At 53.5% G+C, this 26,258-nt stretch overlaps 2 protein-coding genes across 2 annotated transcripts; both read right to left on the bottom strand.

Annotated features, from left to right (window-relative positions):
• Window positions 1-1,897: 1,897 nt before the first annotated feature.
• LOC113960546 (hydroperoxide isomerase ALOXE3-like) lies at window positions 1,898-6,535 on the bottom strand. Its single transcript, XM_027670158.1, has 13 exons — window positions 6,398-6,535; window positions 5,772-5,970; window positions 5,616-5,697; window positions 5,403-5,525; window positions 5,201-5,304; window positions 4,784-5,106; window positions 4,505-4,708; window positions 4,288-4,374; window positions 3,596-3,765; window positions 3,398-3,519; window positions 3,204-3,304; window positions 2,516-2,686; window positions 1,898-2,302 (listed from the first exon to the last, which is right to left on the bottom strand). Exons 1-13 carry the CDS (start codon window positions 6,533-6,535, stop codon window positions 2,123-2,125), a joined length of 2,004 nt encoding a protein of 667 aa, XP_027525959.1. The 3' UTR covers window positions 1,898-2,122.
• A 14,619-nt stretch (window positions 6,536-21,154) lies between these two features.
• Window positions 21,155-24,479, bottom strand: LOC113960547 (early activation antigen CD69-like). Its single transcript, XM_027670159.1, has 6 exons — window positions 24,340-24,479; window positions 23,724-23,794; window positions 23,187-23,282; window positions 22,906-23,090; window positions 22,598-22,698; window positions 21,155-22,431 (listed from the first exon to the last, which is right to left on the bottom strand). The coding sequence occupies exons 1-6, from the start codon at window positions 24,477-24,479 to the stop codon at window positions 22,308-22,310; spliced, it is 717 nt and encodes a 238-aa protein (XP_027525960.1). The 3' UTR covers window positions 21,155-22,307.
• Window positions 24,480-26,258: the final 1,779 nt, after the last annotated feature.

Raw genomic sequence — 26,258 nt, 5'->3', positions numbered from 1 at the left:
AGCTCCAGCTGCTGCTGTGCTCTCTCAAAGGGGCTGGAGATGTGGTGCCACTGCCCAAAGCATCCTGCCCTGGGCAAGGCGGTAGGGCCAGACCTGACTGGGTTGTGCTGGGGAGAGGCCCTTGGTGGTGGAGAGAGCTCAGGGGAGGTGGGAGAGCTTGAAGGGAGCTGAGCTGGGCTGGAAAGGACCTGGAAGAGAAAACCATCAGTGTGTATCTGACACTGTGTGACCGTGCAGGAGGAGGACTCACACCAGGGGGATTGTGGTGCAGAGCCAGGGCCTGTGGAAGGTGTCAAATATTTGAAACTTCCAGAGAGAGGAGGCTGATCTGTGCCCTTGGTGGCACGAACAGACCAGGAAGGTGGCCCAGGACATTAGTTACCCCCCAGCCTCTCTCCTCAGCCATTTCTGGCACTGCCTGCTCAGCCCAGGGTTATGGGTGAGTTTTGCTGTGCCCCCCTCCATCCTCCTTCTGGGCTCAGGGCCTGTTCCAGGGCCATGGCCAGCCCTGCCTGGCCTCTCTTCTGACCCAGAGCCTGGCAGATCCTGGAACAGGACTCTCTGTGACAGAGCCTCTCCAGGATCTTGGAGAGGCTGCTGAACAGGAAAGCTCTGGGGTGACCAAGTCCCAAGGACTGCCCTGGACATTCTGTCAGAGGATCCATTCTCCACCCTGAGTGCTTCTGTCCTGGGCTGGGCCTGCACAGTTGGGGTTGTGGGGCCATGTGATGGAAGCAGACCTGGGATGTCACAGGACAGGTTACAAACAGGGGTCATGAAGCTGCTGCCAGGGGGTGACAGCAAGGCCAGGTCCAGACAAGGAATTTCTGTGCATGGCCTGGGCTGTGCAGGTGGGACTGTGGGAAAGACAAAGCTCACCTGGAGTTGGTGGCTGCAAGAAAAGTCAAGAGCAAACAGAGCTTCAATCTCTCTGCTGGAGACCAAAGATCAAAGAGGGAAATGCAGGACTGCTGTGGAATGGGGAGGGGGATTTAATTCCAGCAGATGCTGATGTGGTGCTGAGGGACTCCATGGCTTCTTTGCCTGAGTCTTTACTGGAAAGGTCTCTCAGGCCTCTGTACTCGCTGAGGGGCTTCAAGGAGGGGGAGAGCACATGTTAGTAGGAACCTCATAAAATCCCAGAAGGACAAATGCCAGTGTCTGCCCCTGCAAGGGACTCATCCTGGCCATGGCACAGGCTGGGAGATGCTTGGCTGGGAGCAGCCCATTAAGAAAACTCTGGTGGGCAGGGAGCTGGGCAGGAGGCAGCAAGGGAGGCCAGGAGCACCCTGGTCTGTGTGACCCCCTATCAAGGTGATGGATTATCCAGGTTACCATGCCTTGTTTTTGGTTCCTCAACATAGGAAAGATGTCTGTAAGCTTGAGCAGGTTTAGTGAAGGGGCTGGAGCACTTTGCCTGTGAGGAGAGGCTGAGGGAACTGGGCTTGGATTGGCTGCAGCCACACCAACGTTCCCCTCGGAGAAGGAGTTTAGAAAACCAGGGGTCCTCTGTGGGTTTTGGGGTGTTCAGGATCCTTTCTGGACCTTGTGACTCAAAAGTATCTTCTCTAATAAACTTTGTCTGAAGCTCCCAGTCTACCCTGTAATAGAGGGGCACTGGGAACACTGAGGAGAACACTGGGAGCACTGGGGAGACTGGCGAGCACTGCAGGGGGACACTGATGTCACTGGGGACCAGTGATGGACACTGTGAGCACTGGAAGGGGCCACTGGAAGCAGTGGGTATCATGTCTCAGTTGCCCCAATCCAGCTCCCACTTTGAGTGGGGGCTGTGGGGAGGGACCAGGGGATTCCTGTAGTTTTAGAGTGCCCCCCCCAGAGCAGTGAGGGTTTGACTGACAGCTGGCATTTATTGGGGGGAAGGAAACGGGGCAGGGGGTGCTGAGGGTGCTGAGGAGGTGGGTGCTGAGGGTGTCCAAATGTGGGGTCCTGGGGGTGCTGGAGTTGTCCAAGTGCAGGATACTGGGTGACAGGAGTGTTGGGGGTGGCTATGTGTGGGGTGCTGGTGGAGCTGGGAACTGGGGGTGCTGGGTGCATTGGGTGTCCAGGTGCTGGGGTTGCTGAGAGTGCTGGGGGTGCTGCATGGGTGCAACCACTGCACTCAGATGGAGATGCTGTTCTCAGTCTCCAGTGGGTTCAAGTAGTTGTATCTCAGCTCAGCCAGGTAGTTCCTCTCCTCGATCTGGTCTCGGATCTCCTCCAACCGCCTTTGGAAGGCCCGGATAAGCCGCCGAGGTTCCGCCTCTGTGAACCGCTCCTCGGGGTACTGTCCCAGGAGCCTCTGGGGGGACAGGGATGGAGATCCCTCAGCTTCAGCATGTTGGTGCTATTGGGGGGGTTCTCTGGCACCCTGGTAGCAGTGGAGCAATGGTGGCCACCCTCCAGGATTGAGGACACCGAAGGTGGTGACATCCAGCCTTGTGGACACCTTTTGGGGTTCCCAGCCCCATGGAACCATTTGGGGAGGCCATGAGAACTGTGGGGACAGACTCACCCTGTCCTTAAGTTGGGAGCTGAGGAGGATCAGGGTCACTAGGATGTTGGCAGTGGTGGCCACCTCAGGGACCGTGTCGAGGAAGTGCTGCAGGAAGGCCCGTCCCTTCTCGTGGGGTGGTGGGTGGCGCATGGAGGATGGGGCATTGGGGACGAAGGCACCTAAGTCATACTGCAGGGGGACATGTTACCAGAGAGAACATCCCCCCAAAACAGCAAGGGGATGAGTGGGGACATCCCCTGGCACAGAGAGGGGAGAGATGGGAACATATCCCCAGCATGGCAAGGGGATGGATAGGAACATCCTGTCCAGCATGGACTGATGGGGACATTCTCTCCACCGTGGAGAGCGGGTGGGACAGATGGGGTCATCCCTTCCTACATGAAGAGGGGATGGATGGGGACATACCTCTGGCGTGGAGACACATTGGATGGGGACATTCTTCTGAGGTAGAGTGGGGAAGTCCTTACAATATGGGGACAGGAGGGATGGGGACACCCCTCTGGCATGTAGAGTGGTGTGACATGGATATTAGTTCAGGATGGGGACATCCCTCTGGCATGTAGATTAGTGTGACATGGACATTGGTTCAGGATGGGGACATCCCTCCTGCACATAAAAGGCTGGGAGGGGGACATGACCCCAGCACAGCTGGGGACATCCTTTAGGTCTCTGGCTCCTGTCCCACCTGCCCGTTGTTGACAGCTGCGTGCTGAGCCGAGCAGGTGAACATCACCATGCTGAGGAATTTGATGAGCTCTTCCACTGTCTGCAGTGAGGAGGGGACACCTGAGTGGGAGGGGGACAGCCAAGAACCTCAGGGACCTGTCCCTGTCTCCTGCCACCCCTGGGGACATGCCGTGGCAGCTGCAGGTGTGCTACCTGAGGAGGTCCTGCCCAAGAAACCGTTGGTGAAGATGTCCATCACCCAGGCCTGCAGCTCCGTGTCCCCGCACACTGCAGCATCCCCACCATAGTAGAACGTCACAATGCCAGTGACAAAGCTACCACAGGGATGAGATGATTGTGAGGTCCTGAGGCACACCCAAGACCACTTCCAACCCTCAAAACTGGTCCCACCTCTCAATGGCTTCCCAGAGGCTCATCCCGTCATCCCGGTAGTGGTAGTTGGGAACATGGGACATGCCACGGTGGCAGATGTCATCAGGGAGGCACAGGGACGTGTAGGTCACCTGCTCCAGGCCCCGCTGCACCACCAGCTTCAGCCCCTCATAGGTCACCCCTGAGCCCTGGGAGAGGGGAGGCACCCATGGGTGGGCAGAGCAGGAGGGTCCAGGCTTCAGTGTCCTCCAGTGTTCCCAGCATACCGCCATGTCCCCCAGTGCTCCCAGGGCACCAGTCCTCCAGGTACACACCCAGTCCCTCAGTGCACCCCAGTGTTCTCCAGCGTCCTCCACTTCAGGTTCTCTAGTGTCTCCCAGGGCTCCCATATTTCCTAGGGCCCCCCAGTTTCCCCAGTACACAACACTGTTCCCCAGCAATTCTGGTACACTCCAGTGCTCCCAGTAGCACCTCAGTACCCCCCAGAACTCCCAGTAGACCTGTGCCTCCTAGTGCCCAAGTAGACCCCACCACCCCCAATACCCCTCAGTGCACCCAGTGCCCATTGTTCTCTCAGTGGCCCCCAGTGCCTCCAGCAGACTCCAGCAGACTGACCGCAGTGACCCCAGTACACCCCAGTGCCCCCCAGTGCTCCCACGAGGCCCCAGTGGCCCCAACAGAGCCCAGTACTCCCAGGCCCCAGGGCTTACCTTGTCGATGAGGCCGCCGGGGTTGATGAGGACGCTGCGCGCCAAGGTATTGATGTGCAGTGTGAAGCGGAAGTGGGGCATGAGGAGCTGAGGGGGGAACCAACCCCTGGCAGGTGACCAGGGACCCTCCACATGAAGCTGGGGAGGGTGTCGCATGGCCCATTACCACTGTCAGATGAGTGAGGGGGCAGCAGGTGGCCCTCAGGGGGGACCTTACCTTGAAGAGGGGGTGGCATGTGGGCAGGTGGCGCAGGGTGGCAATGGCAAAGACCTCCCCAAACAGGTGGGTCCTCAGCAGGTGGGTGAGGAGCTGATGGATGTAGAAGTCAGCATTGCGCACCCAGGTCTTGGCCAACAGCCAGTCCCACTCATCATCGCTCGGCAGGAAGATGGGGCTGGAGGGTCCTGGTGTTTGGCTGAGCTGTGGGACACCATCCCATGGTCTGGGACCATACTCACCCTCCCCACGGAACAGCTTGATGTGGGGCATCCCTACCTGGATGGCAATGGGGCGCAAGAGCCCATCAGTGCCCTGGTGAAGGAGGCAGAGTGGGGCTGCCACGTATTGCTGGCGCCCATTGATGGTGTCAGCTGGGATGTCGTCTAACACCTCATAGTCCACGATGAAGATCCGACCTTCTTGCAGCTCCTTGCCCAGGTCAGTGCCACTCCCCAGTGAGCCAGCCACCATCTCTGGCGTCACCGGGAATTTGGGTGGCAACACAGTGCAGCACCGAATGATGATAGGGTTGTTGCCATTGAGGAACTGGTAACCGAAGAACTCATCTTCTTGCCAGTGCTTGGCCACGTACTCAGGGACTAGCGGGGTGGTCAGATATCAGCACCCACTTACCCACCCGCCAGGGAAAGGGAAACCCTGAGTGGTGGGGAGGGGAACACACAAGGCACCCACCAATATCTCTACCCTGTGTCCGGGAGAAGATGGTGCGCATCTCATCCAGACTGTCCCAGGAGGTGCTTCTCAGCAGGAACCCTGACAGAAAGTGGGAGGCCCCTCTACAGGGCAGAGGGGGACCTCAGCACAACCTCCTCTCTTCTCTGACCCTTCTTCCCACCACCATCCAGGTCCTACCCAGCCTCAGGGCAGTGCTTACTGTAAGATGAGGAAACCAGTGAAGTCAGTGGCTCTGACACAGGAAAACTGGATATTGGAGTCCAACTCGAGGATGGAGCCCACATTGAGGCAACGGGGCCAGCCCTGGGCGAAGTTCTTCCACCTGGTGTAGTACATAGGGGCAGACATCAGCATCACCACTGACCAGCCCACCTGGCCAAGGTGGACCTTGTCCCCATGTCCCCGCTGTCACCGGAAAGCCTCCTGCCGTGCCACCAGTTCCCGATGTCGATGTTCCTTGAGGATCTGCAGCTCATCATCTGCCAGTTTCTTCCCTGGAAAGGAGGAGATGGGGTCAAGGTTGGACCTCCAGCCGTCAGAGGAGGATTGGGGGTTGGGCGTGTCTTACCTGAGCCCTCCCGCACCTCCACCGTGGTGACCCCCTCCAGCCACTGGTAGCAGGGGAAGCGGTAAAGGGTGCCATCAGGGGCTGTCACCCGGACATCCTTGCAGAACCAGGCATCCTCCAAGAAGAGCCGCCACTTGTGCAGGCGGATGAGGACAATAGGGCCCAAGTCCTGCCCACAGTCCACAGACAGGCTCTTCTCCTGAAGAGGAGGGAATGGCTTCTGAAGAGTGGGCAGATGCCCCAGGGTGGCACCAGGGGACACCAGCAGAGAAGAGGCTCAGAGCATCCCCTTGCTTCCAACCCTCCAGGATCCTTATCTTCCCCCCCCCCCCCCCCCAAATCCTTTTCCTCTACACCCCTGGAACCCCTTTCCTCCATTGCCCCCCCCCCCAAAAAGATCCCTTCCCACCATCTCCCAAGACTTCTTCCCACCCATCCCCACAAGACCCCTTTCCCAGTATCCTCCCCAAATCCCTTCCCACCATCTCCTTGTATTCCCAGAAGAGTCTGTGCAGCCCCTCATGTCCCCAGGGCAGCTTGTGCCACCCCTCATGTCCCTGGGACAGCCTATGCCACCTGTCATGTCCCCAGGACAGCTCTGCCACACGTTGTGTTCTCATCCCCACCTGTCCCGTCAGGAACAAGAGGGAGACAGTGGTCCTGCGGCTCTCGCCTCGGCTGCCCACCAAGGTGATGGAGATGGAGTTGTTGGTGCCAGCTTCTGCCACATCACCTGTGGCCACTGTCACCTTGTACCTGGCCATGGCGAGTTGAGGTGGCGTCCAGGAGATGCCTTCAGAGAGGAGTGAGGGGCTCTGGGGTGCAAACTGCTGTTTTGTGTGTTTTGGGTGTCCCAACCCCTGTGGCTGTTGTGTAAGTGGGTGACAGATCCTTCTTCCTCAGGAGGGTGTTATCAGATCACTGCTAACAGCCAGCATCCGGTACATCTGATCTCAACAGTACATCTGATCTCAACAGTTGTGGCTGTGGGGACATTACCCAAGTGATGGCCCTGGGGGTGGCTGTGGGGATGTTATTCAAGTGACAGTCCTGAGGGTGGCCTTCAGGACATTACCCAAGTGACAGTCCTGGGGATGGCTGTGGGGACATTACCCAAGTGATGGCCCTGGGGGTAGCTGTGGGGACATTACTCAAGCAACGGCCCCAGGGCTGGCCATGGGGACATTACCCAAGCAATGACCCCAGGGTGGCCTTGGGCCAAGGGAGGGACATTAACCATGGGCCAGAAGCTCAACCTGCCCCCCAGGGTCTCCTTACCTGTGTGACCCAGGAACAGAATTTCCCAGTCCTGGGTAGACATGGCCATACTAGAGAGAGTCCATGGATGGTTATAAAGGGACTGGAGCACTTGGCTGGTGCTCTACTCAAGGTTTGGGCTTCCATGACCATGGATTCACTTTTGAGAAGGTCTGTTGGGAGGTGGTGGGATTCACCTGACCAGCTTCACCAGTAAGGTGGCCAGACACCTCAGAGAGCTTTAAACCGGACATGGGGAAGGGCCACCAATATGATGACTGGGACTGGAGGTGCTGGAATGGAAAGACACTGTGGGGCCTCATGAATTTCATAAATACCTGTAGAGAGGGTGTGGAGAGGATGGAGGTTTAGGCATGTATCTCCTTCTCCAGGAAGATGGACAGAAGGAGATCAACATGCAGATCAAATTCTTGAGGGCACTGAGGTATCCTGGGAGCAGTGGGGGCAGTTGTGGTCTTTCAAACCCTTGTTCTCCAGCTCCTCCACTGCTCTGGAGGCACCCAGAGCTCCATGGTGGCCCTGGAGAAGATCTGGTTGCATCTGTGACATTGTCCCTGGTGTCTACCCCACCTGTTTTGGGAACAACATGAAGCCAAGCTGGATCCTTTCATGTTTAATCATGGACAAGGCTGGTCAGTCTCACCTCTGTGCTGGGCAAGATCATGGAGCAGATCCTCCTGGAATCCATGCCAAGGTACATGGAAAATAAGGAGGTGGTTGGTGATAGCCAACATGGCTTCACTGAGGGCAAATCAAGCCTGACAACTTTAGTGTCTTTCACGACAGGGTTACAACAGTGGTGGACGAGGAAGAGCAACTGATGTCACCCACTTGGATTTGTGCGAAGCATTTGACACTGTCCTGCACAACACCCTGGTTTCCAAACTGGAGAGATATGGATATGAGGGATGGACCACTCAGTGGATAAGGAATTGGTCACACTCAAAAGGTCGCAGTCAACAGCTCAATGGCAGAGTGGAGGCTGGTGACAAGGGGCATCCTAAGACCTACCTAAGACCATAGAAGGAGTAACTGGGATCAGACTGGAATCGTACTGGGGGTGAGTGGAACTTACATGAACCTTAGTGGGAGTGACTGGAACTGCCTGAGACCATAGAGGAAGAGATCAGGATCATATTGGGAGTGGCTGGGATCATAATGGAATCACTCTGGGAGTGACAGGAATTGACTGAGATAATACTGGGGGTGACTGATTGGGATGAATGAAGCAACTTCGACCAAGGTGGGGGTGATTGCCATAATACTGGGAGTAACCAGGAGTGACTATGATTCTACTGGGAGTAGCTGGAAGTAACTGGGATCATACTGGAAGTGACTGGAAAAGTACCTAAACCTCACTGGGGGTGACTGGGAGCAACTTGGACTAAGGTGGGGGCAATTGGGATCCTACTAGTGACTGGAAGCAACTGGGTTCATATTGGGAGTGTCTGCAACCACACTGGGGGCAAATGGCATCATATTACAGGTGACTGGGATCATACTGGGAGTGACTGCAACTGACTGGGACCATAGTGGAAGTGACTGGAATCATACTAGAGATTATTAAAACCATACTGGGAGTGACTGGGAGCAATTAGGACTACATAGGGGGCAACTGTGATCTGATTGTGAGTGAGTGGGAGTGAGTGGGAGTGACTGGAATCATACTGGGATTATTCTAGGAGTGACGGAGAACATACTGGGGTCATATGGGTAGTGATTGAAACTGAACGTGACCCTAGAGGGAGCACCTGAGATTATATTGGGGGTGACTGGAAGCAAGCAGGACTATGCTGGGAGTGACTGGGATCATACTGGGAGTGACTGGGAGAGAGTAGGATCAAACTGTGAGCAACTTGTACCATGCTGGGGGCAACTGAGATCATACTGATAATGACTGAGAGTGAGTGGGATCATACTGGAATCATACTGAGATCATACTGAGAGTGACTGGAACCATACTGGGAGTGACTGGAATTGACTGGGCTCCTACTGGGAACTGGAAGCAACCTGGTTCATACTGAGAGTGACTGGAACCACACTGGGGTCATCTGAGATTATAATGGGAATGACTAGGAGTGACAGCCATCATATTGGGATTGTACTAGGGGACACTGGAACTGAATGGACCACAGTGGGATTGACTGGAATCATACTGGGAGTGCCTAGACCATACTGGAATCATACTGGAAGAAACTGGAACCATACTGGGGGTAACTTGGAGGAACTAGGATCATACTGGGAGTGACTGACAGTGACTGGGTTCATACAAGGATCATAGTAGGAGTGACTGGGAGCATGCTGAGGGCAACTGGGATGATGTTAAGTACAGCCGGGATACACCTGGAGAAGCAGATTATGATGGAGATAACTGGGATCATACCGGGAGCAACTAGGACCACTGAGAGTGACTGGGAGGGACTGGGAGCATGCTGGGGACAACTGGGATCAAACTGGACATGACTGGGAACGTACTGTGAGTGACTGGAAGCATACTGCAAGTGACTACAAGTGAGTGGAACCATATCGGGGTGACTGGGAGCAAATTGGACTAAGCTGGGGGCAGTTGGTATTCTACTAGAAGTGACTGGAAGCAACTAGGTTTATGCCAGGAGTGTCTGGAACCACACTGGGGGCAAGTCTATGGGACCAGATGGGATCCACCCAAGGGTGATGAGGGAGCTGGCAGTGGATCTTCTGGTGGCAGATCAGGTGGAAGCTCTGGTTGAAGCTCTTCTCACATTCCAAGCACTTGTAAGGCTTCTCCCTGATCTGAAGCTGCTCAGGGACCACTAGTTCAGAGCTCCGGCTCAAGCTCCGGCCACCTTCCCTGCACAGGGTGGGTCTTTCCTGCTCAGAGCACCCTGGGCTGGGTTTGGAGCCCCTCCTCCTGGGGCATATTGTGGGGCTTTTCCTGCTGCTTCCTCGCAAGCCTCCTCCTCCATCTGGTCAAGGTTTAGGAAGGAGAAATCCTGGTTTGGGGGGAAAAACAAGGTATGAGTGGGTTGGCTTGGGGGTTCCTCCTGCCCAAGTCCATCTCTAGAAGTCACCGATCATCTTGTGTCCATAAAAACGTCCAAAACACCAAGATTCAGCCCCCAAAAAACTCAGAAACACCAAGACTGAGTTCTTGAAATCTCCAAATGATTAAGATTCACTCCAAAACCCTCCCATGAGTCCCCCTCTCTGATCTCTCCATTTTGATGTTGTCTCAGTTTGAAGAGACTGGAATGTTTGCTAAAGAGGATGAGTTATGAGACAAACCAAACTCCTCTCTCTCAGCAATTGTAAATTCAAAATTAAGGGGCTTTAATTGAGGACGTGTGGAAAAAACAGAAGAAATAACAACCCTTTATTAAAAGATATATGTATGTTGGCAAGAACAGTAACGGAACACACAAAAAACCTAGACAATTGCCCTGTACCCAGAAAGTCCCCTTCAAACAAAAGAAAAAGTCTGAATACTTCTTTGTCCTCTAGCGCAGTTCTAATCACGGTCGGCGGGGGGGCTGTTGGGTCGCTGGAGGTGCAGAGCCTGCAGTTCTCTGTGCTGACCTGCAGGGGGCGCTGTTGGGCTCTGGCGGTCACTGCGCAGGGAGGGGGTCTAGGGGGTGGTCTCGGATCGTGGGAGAAGCCAAAAAGAAAACAGAGACCCTTCCCCCAGTGGAAGAAGGGCAGAAGGGAAAGCAGTCCACCCCCATGGGACTCACTGTCATTCTCAGATGACGGTGTTTCAAGGCTCCTCCCTTCTCTCCCAGCGAGCACAGAGACTCTCTGATGAAAACACAGCAGATCCAGGCTGGAGACAAAAGACAGCTCGCAGGCAGGTTGAGGCCAGCAGTCAGGACTGACCAGGACAAGAAACCAGAAAGACAGGCCTCCAGGCCTTCTCTCCATATGCACGCACGCAGACCCCTCTCTCTGTCTGTGGTGGTTTGGGCTAGGCCTTCCTTGGTGACCAGTTTGTAACCAAGGAAGGGGCCAGATTTACCCAGTATTCCCTACGATTTTTACGTAAGCCAGATTATAAGAAGAAAGGAGGAAAGGCTTTCGCTCTCTTTCCTTCCGGCGGCTTGGAGGTGCAGGTTCCCTGCTGTTGAGTCTGCCGTGTTGGGGAGCGAGGCCTGGTAAGGCCTTGTCGACCTTGGGAGACGGAGGTTGCCGGCGATCGTCCCGGAGCAACTCTCAGTTGTCCCAAGGAGAGTGGTGATATATTTCCTTTGCTAACTCTTTAGTTACTAGATCTCAGGCTACTGATTTGGGATATATATATATATATATTATTTTGGTTTTGTTCCCTTCCCCTTTCCCCTTCCCCTTCCCTTGTGAAAATTGTATATATTTTGAATTGTATATATAAGTGTAAATATATTTATATATATCACTTTAACTGTCTCTCTCGTTTCGGGTTTTTCTTAGTTGGTTGTTTTTCTCCCTCTTCTCCCTGAGGTTTGGGGGGGGACGGGACTTCTGGTGGTAAGGTTTGGAGACTTGGCAGGGAGCCAGCTTCAAACCATATCACTGTCCCAGCGACAGAACTCAGCAGTCTGACCTCTCCCCTTCGGAGCCAGGCTAGCTTCACAAAAAAAATCCCAAACTCCTCCCCCACTCCAGTCTTCGATGGGCCATTAGCTAGGAATCCGGTTTTGCTGCTAGATCTTTTGTAAAGCTAATTGACTCCCTTCCCCCTTCCATTCAAACTCTGTCTTTCCTACAGTGGGGGCAGGGGGAAGAAAAATTCCGCTCTTGCCTTTATAACCTATAACAGTGGTCCCCCCTTCTCTGGATTGCTGGGGATCCCATGGGTCCTGGGAGTCCCTCCTCTCTTAAGGATGCCAGGGGTTTGGAGCATTCCAGGGGTCCCTTCTCCCCTGACTCTCTGGTTCAGTGTGCTGGGTTCCAGAGGGTCACCCTTTCTGAAGTCCCCCTCTCCAGGCTGCTGGGGGTCCTGGACTCCCCACTTCAGGGTCCCAGGGGTCTCTCCTCTCCAGGCTCCCCACTTCTCCAGGCTCCTGATGATGAAAAACCTTGGAATAAAAGAACTGCTTAGAGACTTTGCATCTTTAAGCAGCAAGGTATTTGCACTGCACAGACTTGCTCGACTCGAAAGTGGAAAACCAAGCCATTTTATACACTTTGGATATATGGTTACACCTTCTAACATGCATATTAATAAGTAGACTGGTCTCTGGGCAGAGACTTTCCAGAATTTTCTTTGATCATGCGCAATCTTCTACTATGGTGGTTGACACCCTGAACCTTCATCTCCTGGTGGTCGCCACGCTTGTCTTCATCAAGCGTGAACTTTTCAACTTTCTTTGTTAGATGACCTAAATTCTTCAAGCTTGCAAAATCCTGGCTCTGGGCCCCTATATCTAATTCAAACATCTAGTTTACCTGATTTATTACCTTGTGGTCTATTTTATATGATTCCCTAGCATTCTTTCTATAATGAAACTTTGGTCAAGTGAACGGAACAGAACAAGACATTAACTAATGCTCCCACAATCTTCTTCTAGCAAAGCAGGCAGAACAATCTTTTAGGTAATTACCTTCTCCTGGTTCAGCAGAGCAAGGTGCACAGCTTAGCTGCTGTTAACTCTTTTTGTGCCTTTCTGCTGTCACTCCCTCTTCTCCAAGCTACTGTACTCTCCAGGCTGTTGGTGAGTCTCCCATCTCTGGCCCCATATCCTGTCCCCCACCACCAGGGTTCTGCCAGCAGCCACCACCAGAACCCCCAGAAAAAAAAACACCTCCTGGGGACCGCCCAGGGTCATCCCAAGGGGCATTTGCAGCTCAGCTTTAGAGTTCTCCAAAGTCCAGATATTCCCCCTGTGGTGGGTTGACCCTGGCTTGATGCCAGGTATCCACTAAACCCACTCTCTCACTCCCCTCTGCAACTGGAGAGAGGAGAGAAAAACCGCTAAGGATTCATGAATTAAGAGCTGGGAGAGGGTACTTACTGATCACCTTCATGGGCAACACAATCTCAAAGTGGGTATATTACTTAAATATATTACTAGCAGGATCAGAGCAAAAGAGTGAGAAGTAAAATAATCTTAAAACCACCTTCCCCCTACCTCTCCTTCCCCCCAGTGGTGCAGGGGGATGGGGAATGGGGGTTATAGTGAGACGATGTTTCTGCCACTGCTGAGGGAGACAAGTCATTCCTCTGCTTTCTGTGGGGTCTCTCCCACGGGAGACAGTCCTTGATGAACCTCTCCGGTGTAAGTCCATCCTAGGGGCAACAGTTCTTCACAAACTGCTGTCCCATGGGTCATTTTGCCATAAGGTACAGCCCTTCACCAATGAGCTGTACCAGCATGGGTCCCCCACAGGGGCCAAAAGTCCCACTCAGGAAAATTCTACTCTAGTGTGGATTACTCTCTCCATGGGTTGCAGGTCCCTGGCAGGACCCTGCTCCATCCTGGGCCTCCTACAGGGTCACATGCATCTACTTGCTTCAGCATGGGCTCCTCCATGGGTTGCAGGTGGGTCTCTGCACCCTGATGCTCCTCCAGAGGCTGCAGGGGCACAGTTGCCCTGCCATGGTCTGCCCCACGGGCTGCAGGGTCTCAGCTCCAGCACCTGGATCTCCTCCTGCCCCTCCTTCTGCACTGACTTTGGTGTCTGCACTGAGTTTGGTGTCTGCACTGTTGTTCACATGTTCCCACTCAGTTCTCACCTGGCTGGAATTTTCACTGCGCAACAACCTTCTGTTCTTAAATACGTTATCACAGAGGCATTAGTATTACTCCTAATTAGCTCGGCCTTGGCCAATGGCAGGAAGTGCATCTTGGAGTCAGCTGGCGTTGGCTCCACCAGAGAGAGGAAGCTTCTGGCAGCTTCTAACGGAAGACACCCCTATAGCCCTCCCCACTACCAAAACCTGGCCACAAAAACCCACTACACCCCATCAAAAAAAAATCTCAGGGATCCCCCAAGATATTTGGGGTGAGCTCCACCTCCCTGGTCACCTGCGAGATGAGAGGGACGTGATGCTCCAATGGGCAGGGGGGCTTCAGATACAGCAAGTGGTGGAACTGTGACCTTTCTCCTCTTCCTGCTCCCACTTATCTTCCTCCCACTCCTCTTCCTTCTGCTACATCCCTTCTCTTCCTGCTCCTCCTTTCTCCCTCCTTTCTCCCTCCTCCTCCTCCTCCTCCTTCTCCATCTCCTCCTCTTTCTCCTCCTCCTCTTCCAGACAACCCTGCCTGTGGGTATAGACTGGGAACAAGAGGCTGGAGAGCAGCTGTGGGAAGGGCCCTGGGGGTCCTGGTGGGTGGCCACTTGGCCGTGAGTCAGCAGTGCCCTGGTAGCCAGAAGGGTCAACCATGTCCTGGGGGCATCAGGCCCAGCATCACCGGCCAAGCCAGGGAGGGGATTGTCCCGCTCTGCTCTACCCTGGGGCGGCCTCACCTTGAGTCCTGGGGGCATTTTGGGGCACCACAAAATAAAAAAGATATGAAGTCATTACATAGCATCCAAAGAAGGCCACAAGGATGGGGAAGGGTCTGCAGGGGAAGCCTTATGAGGAGTGGCTGAGAACACTTGGTGGATTCGGCTGGAGAAGAGGAGACTGAGTTCAGACCTCATTGGGGTCTTCAACATCCATCTGAAGGGCAGCACAGGGGCAGGTATAGATCTCTTTACTCTCCAGACCAGTGACAGGACTTGAGAGAACAGCTGGAGTTGAGTCAGGGGAGGTTGGATATCAGGAAAAGGCTTTTCCCCCAGAGAGTAGCTGAGCACTGGAACAGGCTCCCCAGGGCAGTGGCCACAGCACCAGGCCTGTCTGAGCTCAAGGAGCATTTGGACAATGCTTTCAGACACAGGGTGGGATTGTTGGGGTGTCCTGTGCAGAGCCAGGAGTTGGACTCGATGACCCTTGTGGGTCCCTTCCACCTCAGGATATTCCGTGATTCTATGAGAATCCCTGCAGTAAGTGCCATGTGCTGAAACACCATTCCTGGCTTCCAGGCAAGAAGCAGATGCCAGTACTCACACTGAAGTTAGAGATCCCAGTGAAAACATTTTGAGTTTCTATGTTCTGAAAGGTCAAAGGTGGCATATGCTGGATAGCAGTATGCAGTCCTTCAGTTCAGACATCAACCCCAACCCTAAAGGAAATCAGGACACTATCGTGCATTTACTCTGTGCAGAACCCGCACTCCCTGACTCAAACGCCACTAATGTACCACAGTACTCAATTTCTGCTGCAGCACAAAATGGAATTTCTAAAGTTCCAGCTGATTTGGCCCCACTAACAGCTGCAGTACCCAACATTGCCAACCCAACAGCCACACTGCAAGCAGCTGTTTTAACTGCTGTTGTGGTAAATTTTGTGTACTAGGAACTCAGATTCAGGGAGCCTCTGTTGGTGATACTGTTGAGAAAGAGTGGGGGGAATATGAAGGACAGCACTAGCTTTCTGTCCTGGCATCTTTTGTGTGGGAACAGTCACTGGAGGGTTTCAGTTTTGAAGCTGGGCTCTTTCCTGAGTGAAAGTGTGTTTCAATAACTTTAGCTGGGAAGGAAAGCACCAGCCCCAGTGTTTCAGGTGCAGATGAGAGGCTACCCAGGGCAGGTCAAGGCCAGCACCAGCTTTCTGTGCTGGCGCACTTGCGGTGAGAGCAGTTCCTGGGGGTTTTCAGTTGTGGAGTTCAAGGAGCTTTTGGAACCTTAGCAGTCTGGTGGGTGTTGCTTTGCTCCCCTGACTGGCCCACGGGAACAGCTCAGCAGGGGCAGATTTCTGCCATCCCCTGGGCAGATGTGAGACAGTGTCCAGGACAGGGCAGATGATGCATCTGGGGCCTCCTGGAGCCAAGGGGCCATTGTGACACTGAGGGGCCTCCCTGTGCCCAGGGCCTGCTGGCCCTTCCCCCCCCCGGCCACTCTGTCCCACAGTGCTGAGCCTGCAGGAGGGAGGTTGGCCGAACCCCATGGATGTGACCCACAAAAGAGCAGCTCCACCTGCTCCCTGCTTGAACCTGAACTTCTGGGGCCAGAGCCTGGGTTCCCCATACAATGGTCAGACCCATTTCCTCCCTGCAAGGACCCCCACAGGTCTTTTGTCTTTATGCCACCACTCCTTTCCCAGGACCTTCCCTGCTTCCTTGGCACAACTGTACAAGCTCCTCTACCCCATTTCTCCCCAGGGGCATCTTTTTGAAGGACCCCACTACTTTCCCTGCCTCCCAGCACAACCCAGGGCACCCCAGTGTGTGGGTGCAGTGCACAGAAAGCAGAAAGTCAAAACGAAAAGTGGGGCTGCCTGCAAACAAAAACTTCCCAGGGATGTGAGGTGGACCCAAGAGCCTGCAGGATCAGTGGGATGGGAGCCATTTCACAGCTTGTTCCCAGAGCAGGAGCTGTCCCCAGTTTTATCCTGAGGACTCAGTCAGTAGCACCTGGGAGCAGCACCCAAGATGGTACTCCATGCTGTGCATTCCCCAGCACCCCAGGACCTCGGATGCACCCTGTGCATTCCCAGCATCCCTGGTACTCCCATTCCCTCATCCCCCGAGCACCCCAGCTCCTTCAGCACCTGTCACCCACCCTGGGTGAGGAGCAGCCTGTGGGCACTTCCCATGTTCTTTTGAAACCCTCGGTAGGATCCATCCTCAAAACCTGTTTCTGTAAGGACAGATTATGGTTAACATGGTTGGTCTCCAAGAAACAGAAGAATTGAGACACCCACACTCCTGCTGACCTGAACATCAGCTGCAGGTGGGAAAGGTTACCACCCCTGTGACACACCCTGAGGGACACTCGGCCCATCGGAATACACCTGTTCCATACAACGTACAAAGTGACCAAGTGTCATGAGGAGCTTTGGACAAGGGTTATCAGAGAGCCCCTCCTGTTGGATCACAGGGTGCAGGCAGGACTGACAGACTTTCCAAACTACCCAGAGGATCCTGGGAGCAGCTGGATCCAATCCCAGCCCCAGACAAGGTCAGGTATTCATGTCTGAAGGACTGCGGAGCTGGAATTGAGCCTTTATGCAACTCTGTCCCACAGAATTAATTTTGGCAAACCAAATCAATTAGTATAGGGAAAATAAATTTCAATTGATAATTGGATTGGGATGTTGGGTTTTGGGATTGACGTGTCAGGCTGGGCTCAGCATTCTTCAACATCAAAAGCAGTGTGACCATGACCCACCTCCATCCATTTCTGACAATGCCACGAGCAGAGGGAACTCAAGCTGTTCCTCCTGTCAGCAGAGACCTCGCTTAGCAAAGCCCAGAGAAAAGCAGTCGCTTCACAACAGGAATTAAAACCCATCTCACAGAATACAGGAACAGTGCGAGCCAGGCTCTTGTGGTGCAGCTGAGGAAGGGTACAACCATCCTCTCTCTCTGGGATATGTCTCCCAGGGGAGGCTGGCAGGGAGCTCTCCCAGGAATAAGTCCATAAAAAAATAGCAATTCCCAACCCAGGACACTTCAGGGACAACCAGACAGACTGTCCTGGGATGGACAGGGGTATCCAGAGAGGGGAATGCTCCCTCAGCAGGGAAGCACACGGGGTGACAGCTCAGCTTCTGGATGAATGCTATCTGACTCCAGGGAAGCCTGAACACCCGGGAGATGCATCTCCTGCTCTGGCATCCTCCGCTCCTTCTGGAATTGTTCTTCCAAAACAAATACAAAGGCCAGAACTGCTCAGAAGCAAAACTGTTGTCGGATTACAGCAGCTGGTTCTGGGCAACTGCAGGAACAGACAGGTCTGAACAGCAGAGTGGATCCAAACCTGAGCACAGTCCCAGCAAATCAAAGGTCACAATCTAAAAAAACATTTACAAAAAGTCCAGGAGTTTCTGCAGGAACAATGAATACACCTGGGAACCTGCAAGACATTAAGGACACGGACCTAGCGTGGGGAGAAACTGAGACAAGTTTACTGGGGGTCGTAGCCATTTTATAACCAAACACAAAGAGAAAAACATTCCTTATAAGGCAAAAAGTGTGACCGCAGCATGCGATTGGCTGCTAACTGTCACTTAGGGAGACGGCAGTTTTCGGTGCTACGAACTCACTTCTGTAATGAGTTGTCCTGTTCTCTGCAAGGTCTGGGTTTCTCCCGCTCCACAATCTGCAATCTCGTTGTTGCTTCACCGGACCTCACTGTTCAGCATGGTCCTTTGTTTTGAGAGTTCTCATTCGTGGATGTCGTAGGAATCAGAAAAAAATTTTCTTAATTTCCCTCCCCCACATCCTGTAGGCAGGAAAACTTAACCAAAAAGTAAGTAGGAAAATTTTGGTTTTTTCTGCCTCGGGACAGGATCTGTCTCCATCTAGTTGCCAAGCAACAAATGACTGCTATTACGTAAGGAGTAATATCTTTTCTCTTGCGAAGGCAGAGGTTTTGCAAGAGGGTTTTTTTTACCTTTTCTTTAACCTAGAAAATTATAAAATTCTGTTTTTTGAAAGTTTTATTCTTCCCCCACTCTAAGACGGGTAAAAACCACGAAAATCCATTTCCCCCCAGCCTCGAGAGATGGATAGTTTTGTGAAGGGCTTTCTGCTAACAAGAGAGGCTGTATTTAGTTGTTCCTCCACTAATGGCTGTAAATGCCGTAGCCATTGTTTCATCCATATAGAGCTATTTGTTTCTTGGGTTACCTGTGGATTTAGCTGCCAAAAAGTAGCTTTTAGGAAAAATCTTCCGTTCACTGATTCTCCCCCTGACTGAAGCAGTCTCTGCTCTACAGAATGAGTGATTTCGGTGGGACTAATGGAAACAGTTAATGCCAAGGTTGTTGATGGCTATGATGTCTCTACTTTGCTTTGGCGACGTCAGTTTAGGAATACTTGCTAAACAGGTTTGAGTGGGTTTTAAGGGCCATTGTGAGGCAGAGACGTCTGTTCTGCTGTTAAAAATGTTTGCTATTTTTGTTTTTGCCTCCCATTTTTGATGTTTAATATGGGTAAAGGGCATTCTCTGCGTGTTTGTGTCCGGAATAGATTTGGAGGTGTGCACGGCTATCTGTTATTTGCTGCAGCCCAGCGCGGCACGTTCTCCGGGCTTGCATCGTGTCAGAGACTTGTTTACCTTGCCTCATCAAAGCATCTGCAGTAACGGTTTGCAAAGGGTTACGTGTTTCTGCAGCCGAATTTGCAATAGCTTGTTTCTTTGCAAATTGATTCTGCCTCTATCCCCACATTGTGTACTGCATATCGGTCACTATTAAACGAAATAGTGTTTTGAAATCGTGAGAGGCAAATCTGCATCCATTCCCCCTGGCAACAAAAAAGCACTTTTTAAAGTAACAGATGACCTGCCGATTAGCAAAGCTGCTTTTTTGTGACTCAAAGGGCTACATGTAGCGGCCCATAGCTGCGTGGTCGCTGTTTTTCGCAGCGTTACCTCTGTGTTGCTGGCCGTACTGACTGTGCTGGCAAGCTGTTCGCAATTTCCCAATCGGAACTCCCGCAGCACGAAACAGGGCGCTGCCAGCGTCGATAGTGCAGTTAATATATGCCCTTCCCAGCACCGATAATCCTGACCTCGCTAGCAGTCTCGGCTCGTGGAGGCACGCGTCCCCTGCGCTCTCCAGACTATCTTCTCGTCTTCGCGTTGGAATAGTAGAGGCAACCATGCCAACCGCGTCCCCCCACCCCCCGCTGAAGAATCTAAAACCTCCCGTCCCTCTGTCAGCCGTCCCATCCTGCCAAGTCCGAGCTGCCGCAGCCCGACTAGGTCTCCTGGGGAGCTGTGTCCTCCTTTTTCTCCTTCTCCACCAGGTCGCCTCCGGTGCAGAAGCCCCCCCCGAGTCCGGCGGCGGCTGCGTTCCCCCCTCGCGCAGATCCCGGTCAGACGAAAACAGACCCGGTAAAACCTCCAAAGCTACTACGTTTACCGCGTGCCCTTCACCCCCCGCACTCGCGACCACGTGTTCTGAAAGTCAGGAGTCTTTTGCTTATCTGTAAATTCTGGGTCCTTCTCGGAGTGCTCCGGAGGCGAAACCGATGCTGCAGCGGCAGCAGTGCGTAAGCGGCGCTTGCGGGGACGGGGAGGCGAGGCCGGTCGCGCCGCGGGGTCCGCGAATGGCGGCGGCCGTGGTGGTGGCAGCTGCGGCGCTCGGAACGCGACATCAGCTGTGACGCGGGGTCGCGGCGGGGCCGGGGCGGCACAACGGGCTGCGGCTCGTGCTGCGACGGCGGCTTGGAATCAGCACGGCTCCTGCGCAACATGGGAATGGGGCAAAACCCAAACTGTGCCCCCCTCCACCTCACGCTGGTTCGGAGTTTGGGACGGGAACTTGATTCAAGAGTGTGGAAAAGTTCCATGCTCACCTCCCAAGGGACCTGAGTCTTCCTGGGCTTCAGAGTAATTCTAGAGGTAACGTGGTGACAGACATCAGCTCAGCTCAGATAATATATGCCAGCACTCGTGCCCAGCCTCCTCCTGCCTCCTCCAGCCTGCCTAGCCAACACACTCTGTCCCCAAAGCAACACGCTTCTGCCTTGAACTGTGAGCCTGGAGAACAGCCCTTGGCATGGGGTTGGAGCTATCACCACTGCTGGGAAGAGAAAACCGCCACAGGGCCATGAGGGCTGTTCTGCAGGAACAGCTCAGCTGGGCTGGGATGGGACTGATGATCCTCAGCCGTTGCCTTTCCTCGGCCCAGGCTCACAATTCTGGGCCACACGGTTCCCCAGCAGCGCGTCCTTGTGCAGCGTCACCTTCCAACAGCCCCGGCCCAAGAGCGGGTGTGGTGGTGGCGCAGGGTTTCTGTGACCAGGAAGGTCTGTGCCCAGGGGTCCCGCCACCCACCACCTCCTCCAGCACTCACGGGACACGGGCCCTTCCCCAAGCCCTGCCTGGGACAGCTGTGAAGGAGGCTGAGACCCTTAGCCCACTCAAGAGCCAGCGAACTATAGGGAACATCATCCCAGAGGAAAATGTGGGATGGGACTGATCCCTCACATTTAAATTTAAAAAGCAACATTTTGTTCAGATCCGAGCCAATGATGCCAGGGGACTGATCCCTCACATTTAAATTTAAAAAGCAACATTTTGTTCAGATCCCAGCCAATGATACCAATTTGTTTTGTCGGGGGAGGAGTGTCAGCACAAGGCAGACAGACACCAACTTTAAAGAACAAGTGTGCAAATTTACTATTATGCAAAACAGCAAAGAATTACAAAAGAAGCAAGGAATTACAAAACAATAAGCTCAGTAATGCATCTAATCATTACTACAAAGTAGTAATCACTGTAGTGATTAAGAGAGAGATACATCACTAGTTGCCCCTTTAATATATTACCTGTAACATCAGCTGGGGAGGCCCCGATCCCAGCAAAGGGCCAGAGAACCACTCCCAGGAACTGGGAAATCCTACTCAGTGTGTCCACTCGTAGGTGAGGTCTCTGTCTTTGCTGTGAAAGGGTCCAGCTTTTATATTGTTAAACAAACAAGCTTACATCACTACTTAGTGCAGAAAAACATCTGGCTTACTTGTCTCCTTGGGTTTCACCCAAAGCCTGACCAGGACTCAGAAGAAAATCAAGGGAGTTAGTTTTGACCCTCTACTGCCAAAGAGGGCCAGATATCTACTTCCAAGGCCTTGACCGGTGGTCTCTAAATACAGAAAGATAAATACATTCATGTTTCATTAATGAACAGATACAAATGTTCAGATAGAAATATATTATAATAACAAACATACATGTTTACACAGGTGTACTTTTATCATAGTATGTATTTTATTAATGATTATACATAATTTTGGCTAATAAGCAGATACATGGCTAAATATAACATTAGGTTGGAAGGTTCATCTAAAGGTCAACCCTGGCTCAGGCCTTGTTCACTTCACCATAGCAGCCCTCACAGTGTTTTGCTTTGCATGGTAGCTAGAAGGGCGTTAATAATACAGCAGTGTTTTGGCTACTGCTAAGCGGGGCTGGCACAGCATCAGCACTGTAACATTCCTTTGCCAATCGAGAGCAAGATTCTGGGAGGGGACACAACCAGGCCACCTGACCCAAACTGACCAAAGGGATATTCTAGATTATATGACATCAGTTCAGATATAAAAGGTAAGGAAAGGAGCAGGAAGAGGGGCATTCGTTGTTTCCAATGGCTGCTTGCTAAGAAACCGTTATACACTGCTGAAGCCCTGCTTCCCAGGATGTGGCCAGATATCGCTGCTGATGGGAAGTGGAGAATAAATGTTATTTTCCTCTTCACTGGGGGAAGAGGAAGAGCTGTGAGTGCCCAGCATGGAGAAGGTTCTTTCTCCATCACCTCTGTGCCAGGTGAGCTTGGGGTTTGCTGCAGAGATATGGCTGTTGATTTGAGCAGTTCCCACTCCTGAGTTTACCATCACCTAGGTACACACACTCTCCATTGCCAAGGACAGGGACCCTGCAACAAGGAGCAGAGACAGAGCTGGCACAGGAGAGGTTGTCCCCCCTGTCCCCTCCAGCAGCAGCAGGAGACAAGCACTGCCCATGAGGGACAGTATCAGTAGCCTTGTCCCCCCCAGGCCCTCCCTGTCCCCCCAGCCCCTGCCTGGCTCCCCAGGACTCACGAGGAGTTGTAGCTGCTGCCATCCCCCCACTGCAGCTGCTCACCCCGTCTCCGCAGCCCGAGCCAGTAATTGATGTCACCCCTGAGGAGGAAGAGGAGGCCCTGGACGGAAGAGTGGAGCCAGCAGTGGGAGCTGCCCCAGCCCCTCGAGGGGACCCACCCGGGGCTCCTTCCCTGCAAGGCCCCAGAGCGGGACTGCACCCCTGGCCCTGCAAGCACCGACCCCGGGGGCTGCGGGGCTCTACCCGACTCAGGAACCCCCCCAGCCTCCCCTCCGTTGCCCCGCACCCCCCACAGCCCCTCACTCACCATTTCCTCATCCTTGAGCACGGCCAGGGAGGCCCCAAGCTTGGAGCACCAATCCTGGCCCTGCTCCCAGGTCCCCATATCTGTCGAGAGGCAGGAGCAGATCCCACGGTACCTGACCCAGTCCCAGGGACAGGACAGCAACTGTGAAGCTGCAGGCACAACTGGAACCTGTCCACTGCATCTTGCTAGAGAGAGAAAGGGAGAAGGTCTGAGGATTCCCCTCCACTAGGAGCAGGGACTCCACGCTGTACAGAAGGGCTGGGCTGAGGCTCCTCCCTTACCTCCCAGCACAACCACGGCCACTGCCAAAGGCAGGGTCAGGAGAAGGAACAGAACCATTTCATGGGTGAGCCTTGGATGGAATATGAACCTATTGCCTGGAGCAGGAAAAAGCTGCTGGCCATGAGGACAGGGCTGTCCTGAGCAGTCCCAGCCCTCACATGCCCCCACCCAACACCAGCTGCCCATGGGAGTGGGAGGGACCCTCAGCCCATGTGCCCCTCACTCAGCTGGCAACAAGAGAGCCAAGGGCCAGGGACACAGGTGAGGGAACACAGGTGAGTGGACAGCCAGGGACACAGCCAGGGACACAGGACATGTGTGAGGGGACAACCAGGGACACAGGTGAGGGCACAGCCTGTGGCAACAGAGCTGCCCAGAGCCGGGGGCAGCTGGGGATGTTGGTACTGGCCATTGACGGGGCCGAGCAGAGCACGAGGCCTCTTCCAGACACCTGGAGGAGCCTCACACTTGCTAGCCCAGTCCTGCTGGGGTGACACTTCCCCTCCCTACAGACCTCCCCACCTCTCCATACTCACCCAGACCTCTTCTCACATTGTTTCCATTCTCCATATTTTGACTTGCCGCAGAGTTAGAAGTGGCATCTAAGAAGGGAAAGGCAGTTGGGAGACCAGGGACACAGAGTGAATTCCTTAGTTTTGTTGGAGAAATGTGGAAATGGGGTTGCATGATTCCCAGGAATGCCCTGGCAACTCTTCCTGTCTCCACTGACTGTGTCTGTTTTTCAGTGCCAGAATAGTTCGGGTTGAATGGGTCTTGGAAGCCCATGGCATCCAACCCCTGCCCCGGGCAGATAAACCTCCCACCAGCCCAGGTCACTCCAGGTCTGGTCCCACCTGACCAGTAACGCTGTTGGTGATGGGGCAGCCAAATCAGTCTAACCGAGAAGAACCGGGACGAGCCAGTGCTGCTGCGGCACCGGCTCCTTCCGAGCATGCTGAGGGGTCATTGGGAAGAAGACGACCATGGGCAGCTGCTCCCTCAGTGGCCTCTGGGGAGAGGACACCGGGCAGGACAAGCCTGCCGGACCCTTCTCAGCACCGCAGCCACAAAGAGGCTCTGGCCGCCTCCACCACTTTTATAGCGGCTGAGGTGTTCACCCACACCACTTTGACCAAGAGCGAGGAGTGACGGGGGACATCAGCAGATGGGAGTGGAACGCAGACCCCGTGTCCGTGCGGCGCCGCCTCGGCCGACTCTTCATCCCAGGAACTGAGCCGTGGTCCAGCCGTGGGATCTGCAGTGCTGCACAGTGACCGGCCAGGGAAGTGCATGAGCCAGGTGGGGGTTCCTGATGTTCCCTCAAGGCTGTGTCCCTGCCAGGATCAGGCGAGCCCTTGCAGGCCCCAAACCAATTGGGGGGACAGCCCCAGAAACCAGAACTTTGGCCTCAGGCGCTTGGAGCTGAACGAGGGGGATTAAAGGATCCCCCGGCCCCCTGGTGCCCCAGCAGCAGCTCTGAGCCCCAGAATGGGGCTGTGTCCCCCCCAGGCTTTGGGGGGTGAGCGCAGAGTAGGTGCTGAGCTGCTGGATGTCTCTTGACCGATGGGGCTGAGAGGGACAAGGTCCTCCCTGCTGTGCCTTACTCCATCCCTCCCCCGGCTGCAGCCTTTCTGCTAAAGCCCTGTAAGATGCTTTGCCTGGGCCCCTGATCCCATGGCCTCCAGGATAAGGGAGTATCAAGACCCTCCTTGGCAGCTGCGCTGTGACTGAAAGACCCACACAAGGGGGTCTCTGCCACCCCATGTCACCCAAAGAGCCGCAGACAGGGCCAGTAGGGGTTTATGGAGCTGCACTGAGGGGTTCCTGCTGCCCCATGTCATTAAAAGAGCTGCTCCGAGGGATGGGCAGGGGAAACACTGGTGGCACGTTTGGGGTAGAACAGAAGGGTTGGGGTCCCATGGGGCAAATCTGAGTGGGGAGGGAAGGGTAGACAGAGACCCATGTGTGTCTGACTATCCCAAAATAGCTCAATTAGCCCAAAATATGGCTGAATTCCTCCCAAAGTAACTCTGATCCTTTCCCCAAGATCTCTGAATTCTCCCAAAATAACTGAAACTTCCTCAAACGTTTCTGCTTCCTCCACAATACCTTTGATTCCCCCCCAAATACCTCTGAATCCTCCAAAAATACCTGAATTTTCCCAAATACTTCTGAATTATTCTAAAATACCCCAAACTCTCCCCAAATATGTTTGAACTCTCCCAAACCCTTCTGAATTCTCCCCAGATACCCTGAACTCTCCACAAACATCTCTGAATCCTCTGGAAATACATTAAGTCTCCCCAAATACTATGACTTATTCTCTAATACCCTAAACACTCCTCAAATACCTCTGAACTTTCCCCAAATAATCCTGGATTATCCCCAAATACCCCTGAATTGTGCTCAAATCCCCCTGCACTCTCACCATATTTGCCACATCCCATCTACCCATCCAGAGCTATTTTGGCCTCTGCAACCCCCTGAGGTGTCAGGGGCAAGAGGCACTATGGGAAGCCCTGGCAGGGCAGGGTTTGTTCTGAGCTAAAGAGGCATCACGGGAGAGGAGGCAGCAGACAGGACAGAGGGAGGGGACATGAAAAGAGATGGGAGGGAAAGAGAGAGGAAGGAGAAAGATTAAAAAAGATAAAGACAGGGAAAAAGGCCAAAACAAAGGAGAAAACAGAGAAAAAGACAAGCTTAAAGGGAGTTTAAATATTAAATAAATACAAGTGTTTGACTGCTCACAGTGATGTTGGGGTTCAGAGATGTAATAAGAACTAACGGTTTTTGCAGCAGAATGTACCATAGAAAATTACTGTCCCTCAGTTTAAAGAAACCAGTCAAGTAAGGTGAGGAAACAGTGAAGAAGGGAACTGAAACAGCTGAGCAGGCAATGCCAGGTTGATGAATAACCAGGAGTATTGTCTTAAACAAATTCATAAGGCAGTGACTCAGAACTTTGGGGGCTCCAGACACAGATGACCACCAGAGACTCCCAATGAAGGCCCTCAGAGCCCTTATAAGGATATGCATATATGCTAACAAGTGTTGGGAAATGTCATGAATAT

Source organism: Corapipo altera, unplaced genomic scaffold (genome assembly GCF_003945725.1).
Source record: "Corapipo altera isolate COAL_440 unplaced genomic scaffold, ASM394572v1 60861, whole genome shotgun sequence".
Taxonomy (NCBI): domain Eukaryota; kingdom Metazoa; phylum Chordata; class Aves; order Passeriformes; family Pipridae; genus Corapipo; species Corapipo altera.
Note: the sequence above shows the minus strand (reverse complement) of the source record. Positions and strands in the feature narration are given on the sequence as shown.

Coding starts and splice junctions, on each gene's coding strand:
- LOC113960546 (XM_027670158.1), bottom strand. CDS start 6,535: ATGGCCAGGTACAAGGTGACAGTGGCCACAGGTGATGTGGCAGAAGCT. Junction 5,971..6,397: donor TCTTGTTCCTGACGGGACAG/GTGGGGATGAGA, acceptor CCTCCTCTTCAG/GAGAAGAGCCTGTCTGTGGA. Junction 3,766..4,287: donor CCGGCGGCCTCATCGACAAG/GTAAGCCCTGGG, acceptor CCCCTCTCCCAG/GGCTCAGGGGTGACCTATGA.
- LOC113960547 (XM_027670159.1), bottom strand. CDS start 24,479: ATGCACTTCCCTGGCCGGTCACTGTGCAGCACTGCAGATCCCACGGCT. Junction 23,091..23,186: donor GGCCGTGGTTGTGCTGGGAG/GTAAGGGAGGAG, acceptor TTCTCTCTCTAG/CAAGATGCAGTGGACAGGTT. Junction 22,432..22,597: donor GGCAGCAGCTACAACTCCTC/GTGAGTCCTGGG, acceptor TCCTTGTTGCAG/GGTCCCTGTCCTTGGCAATG.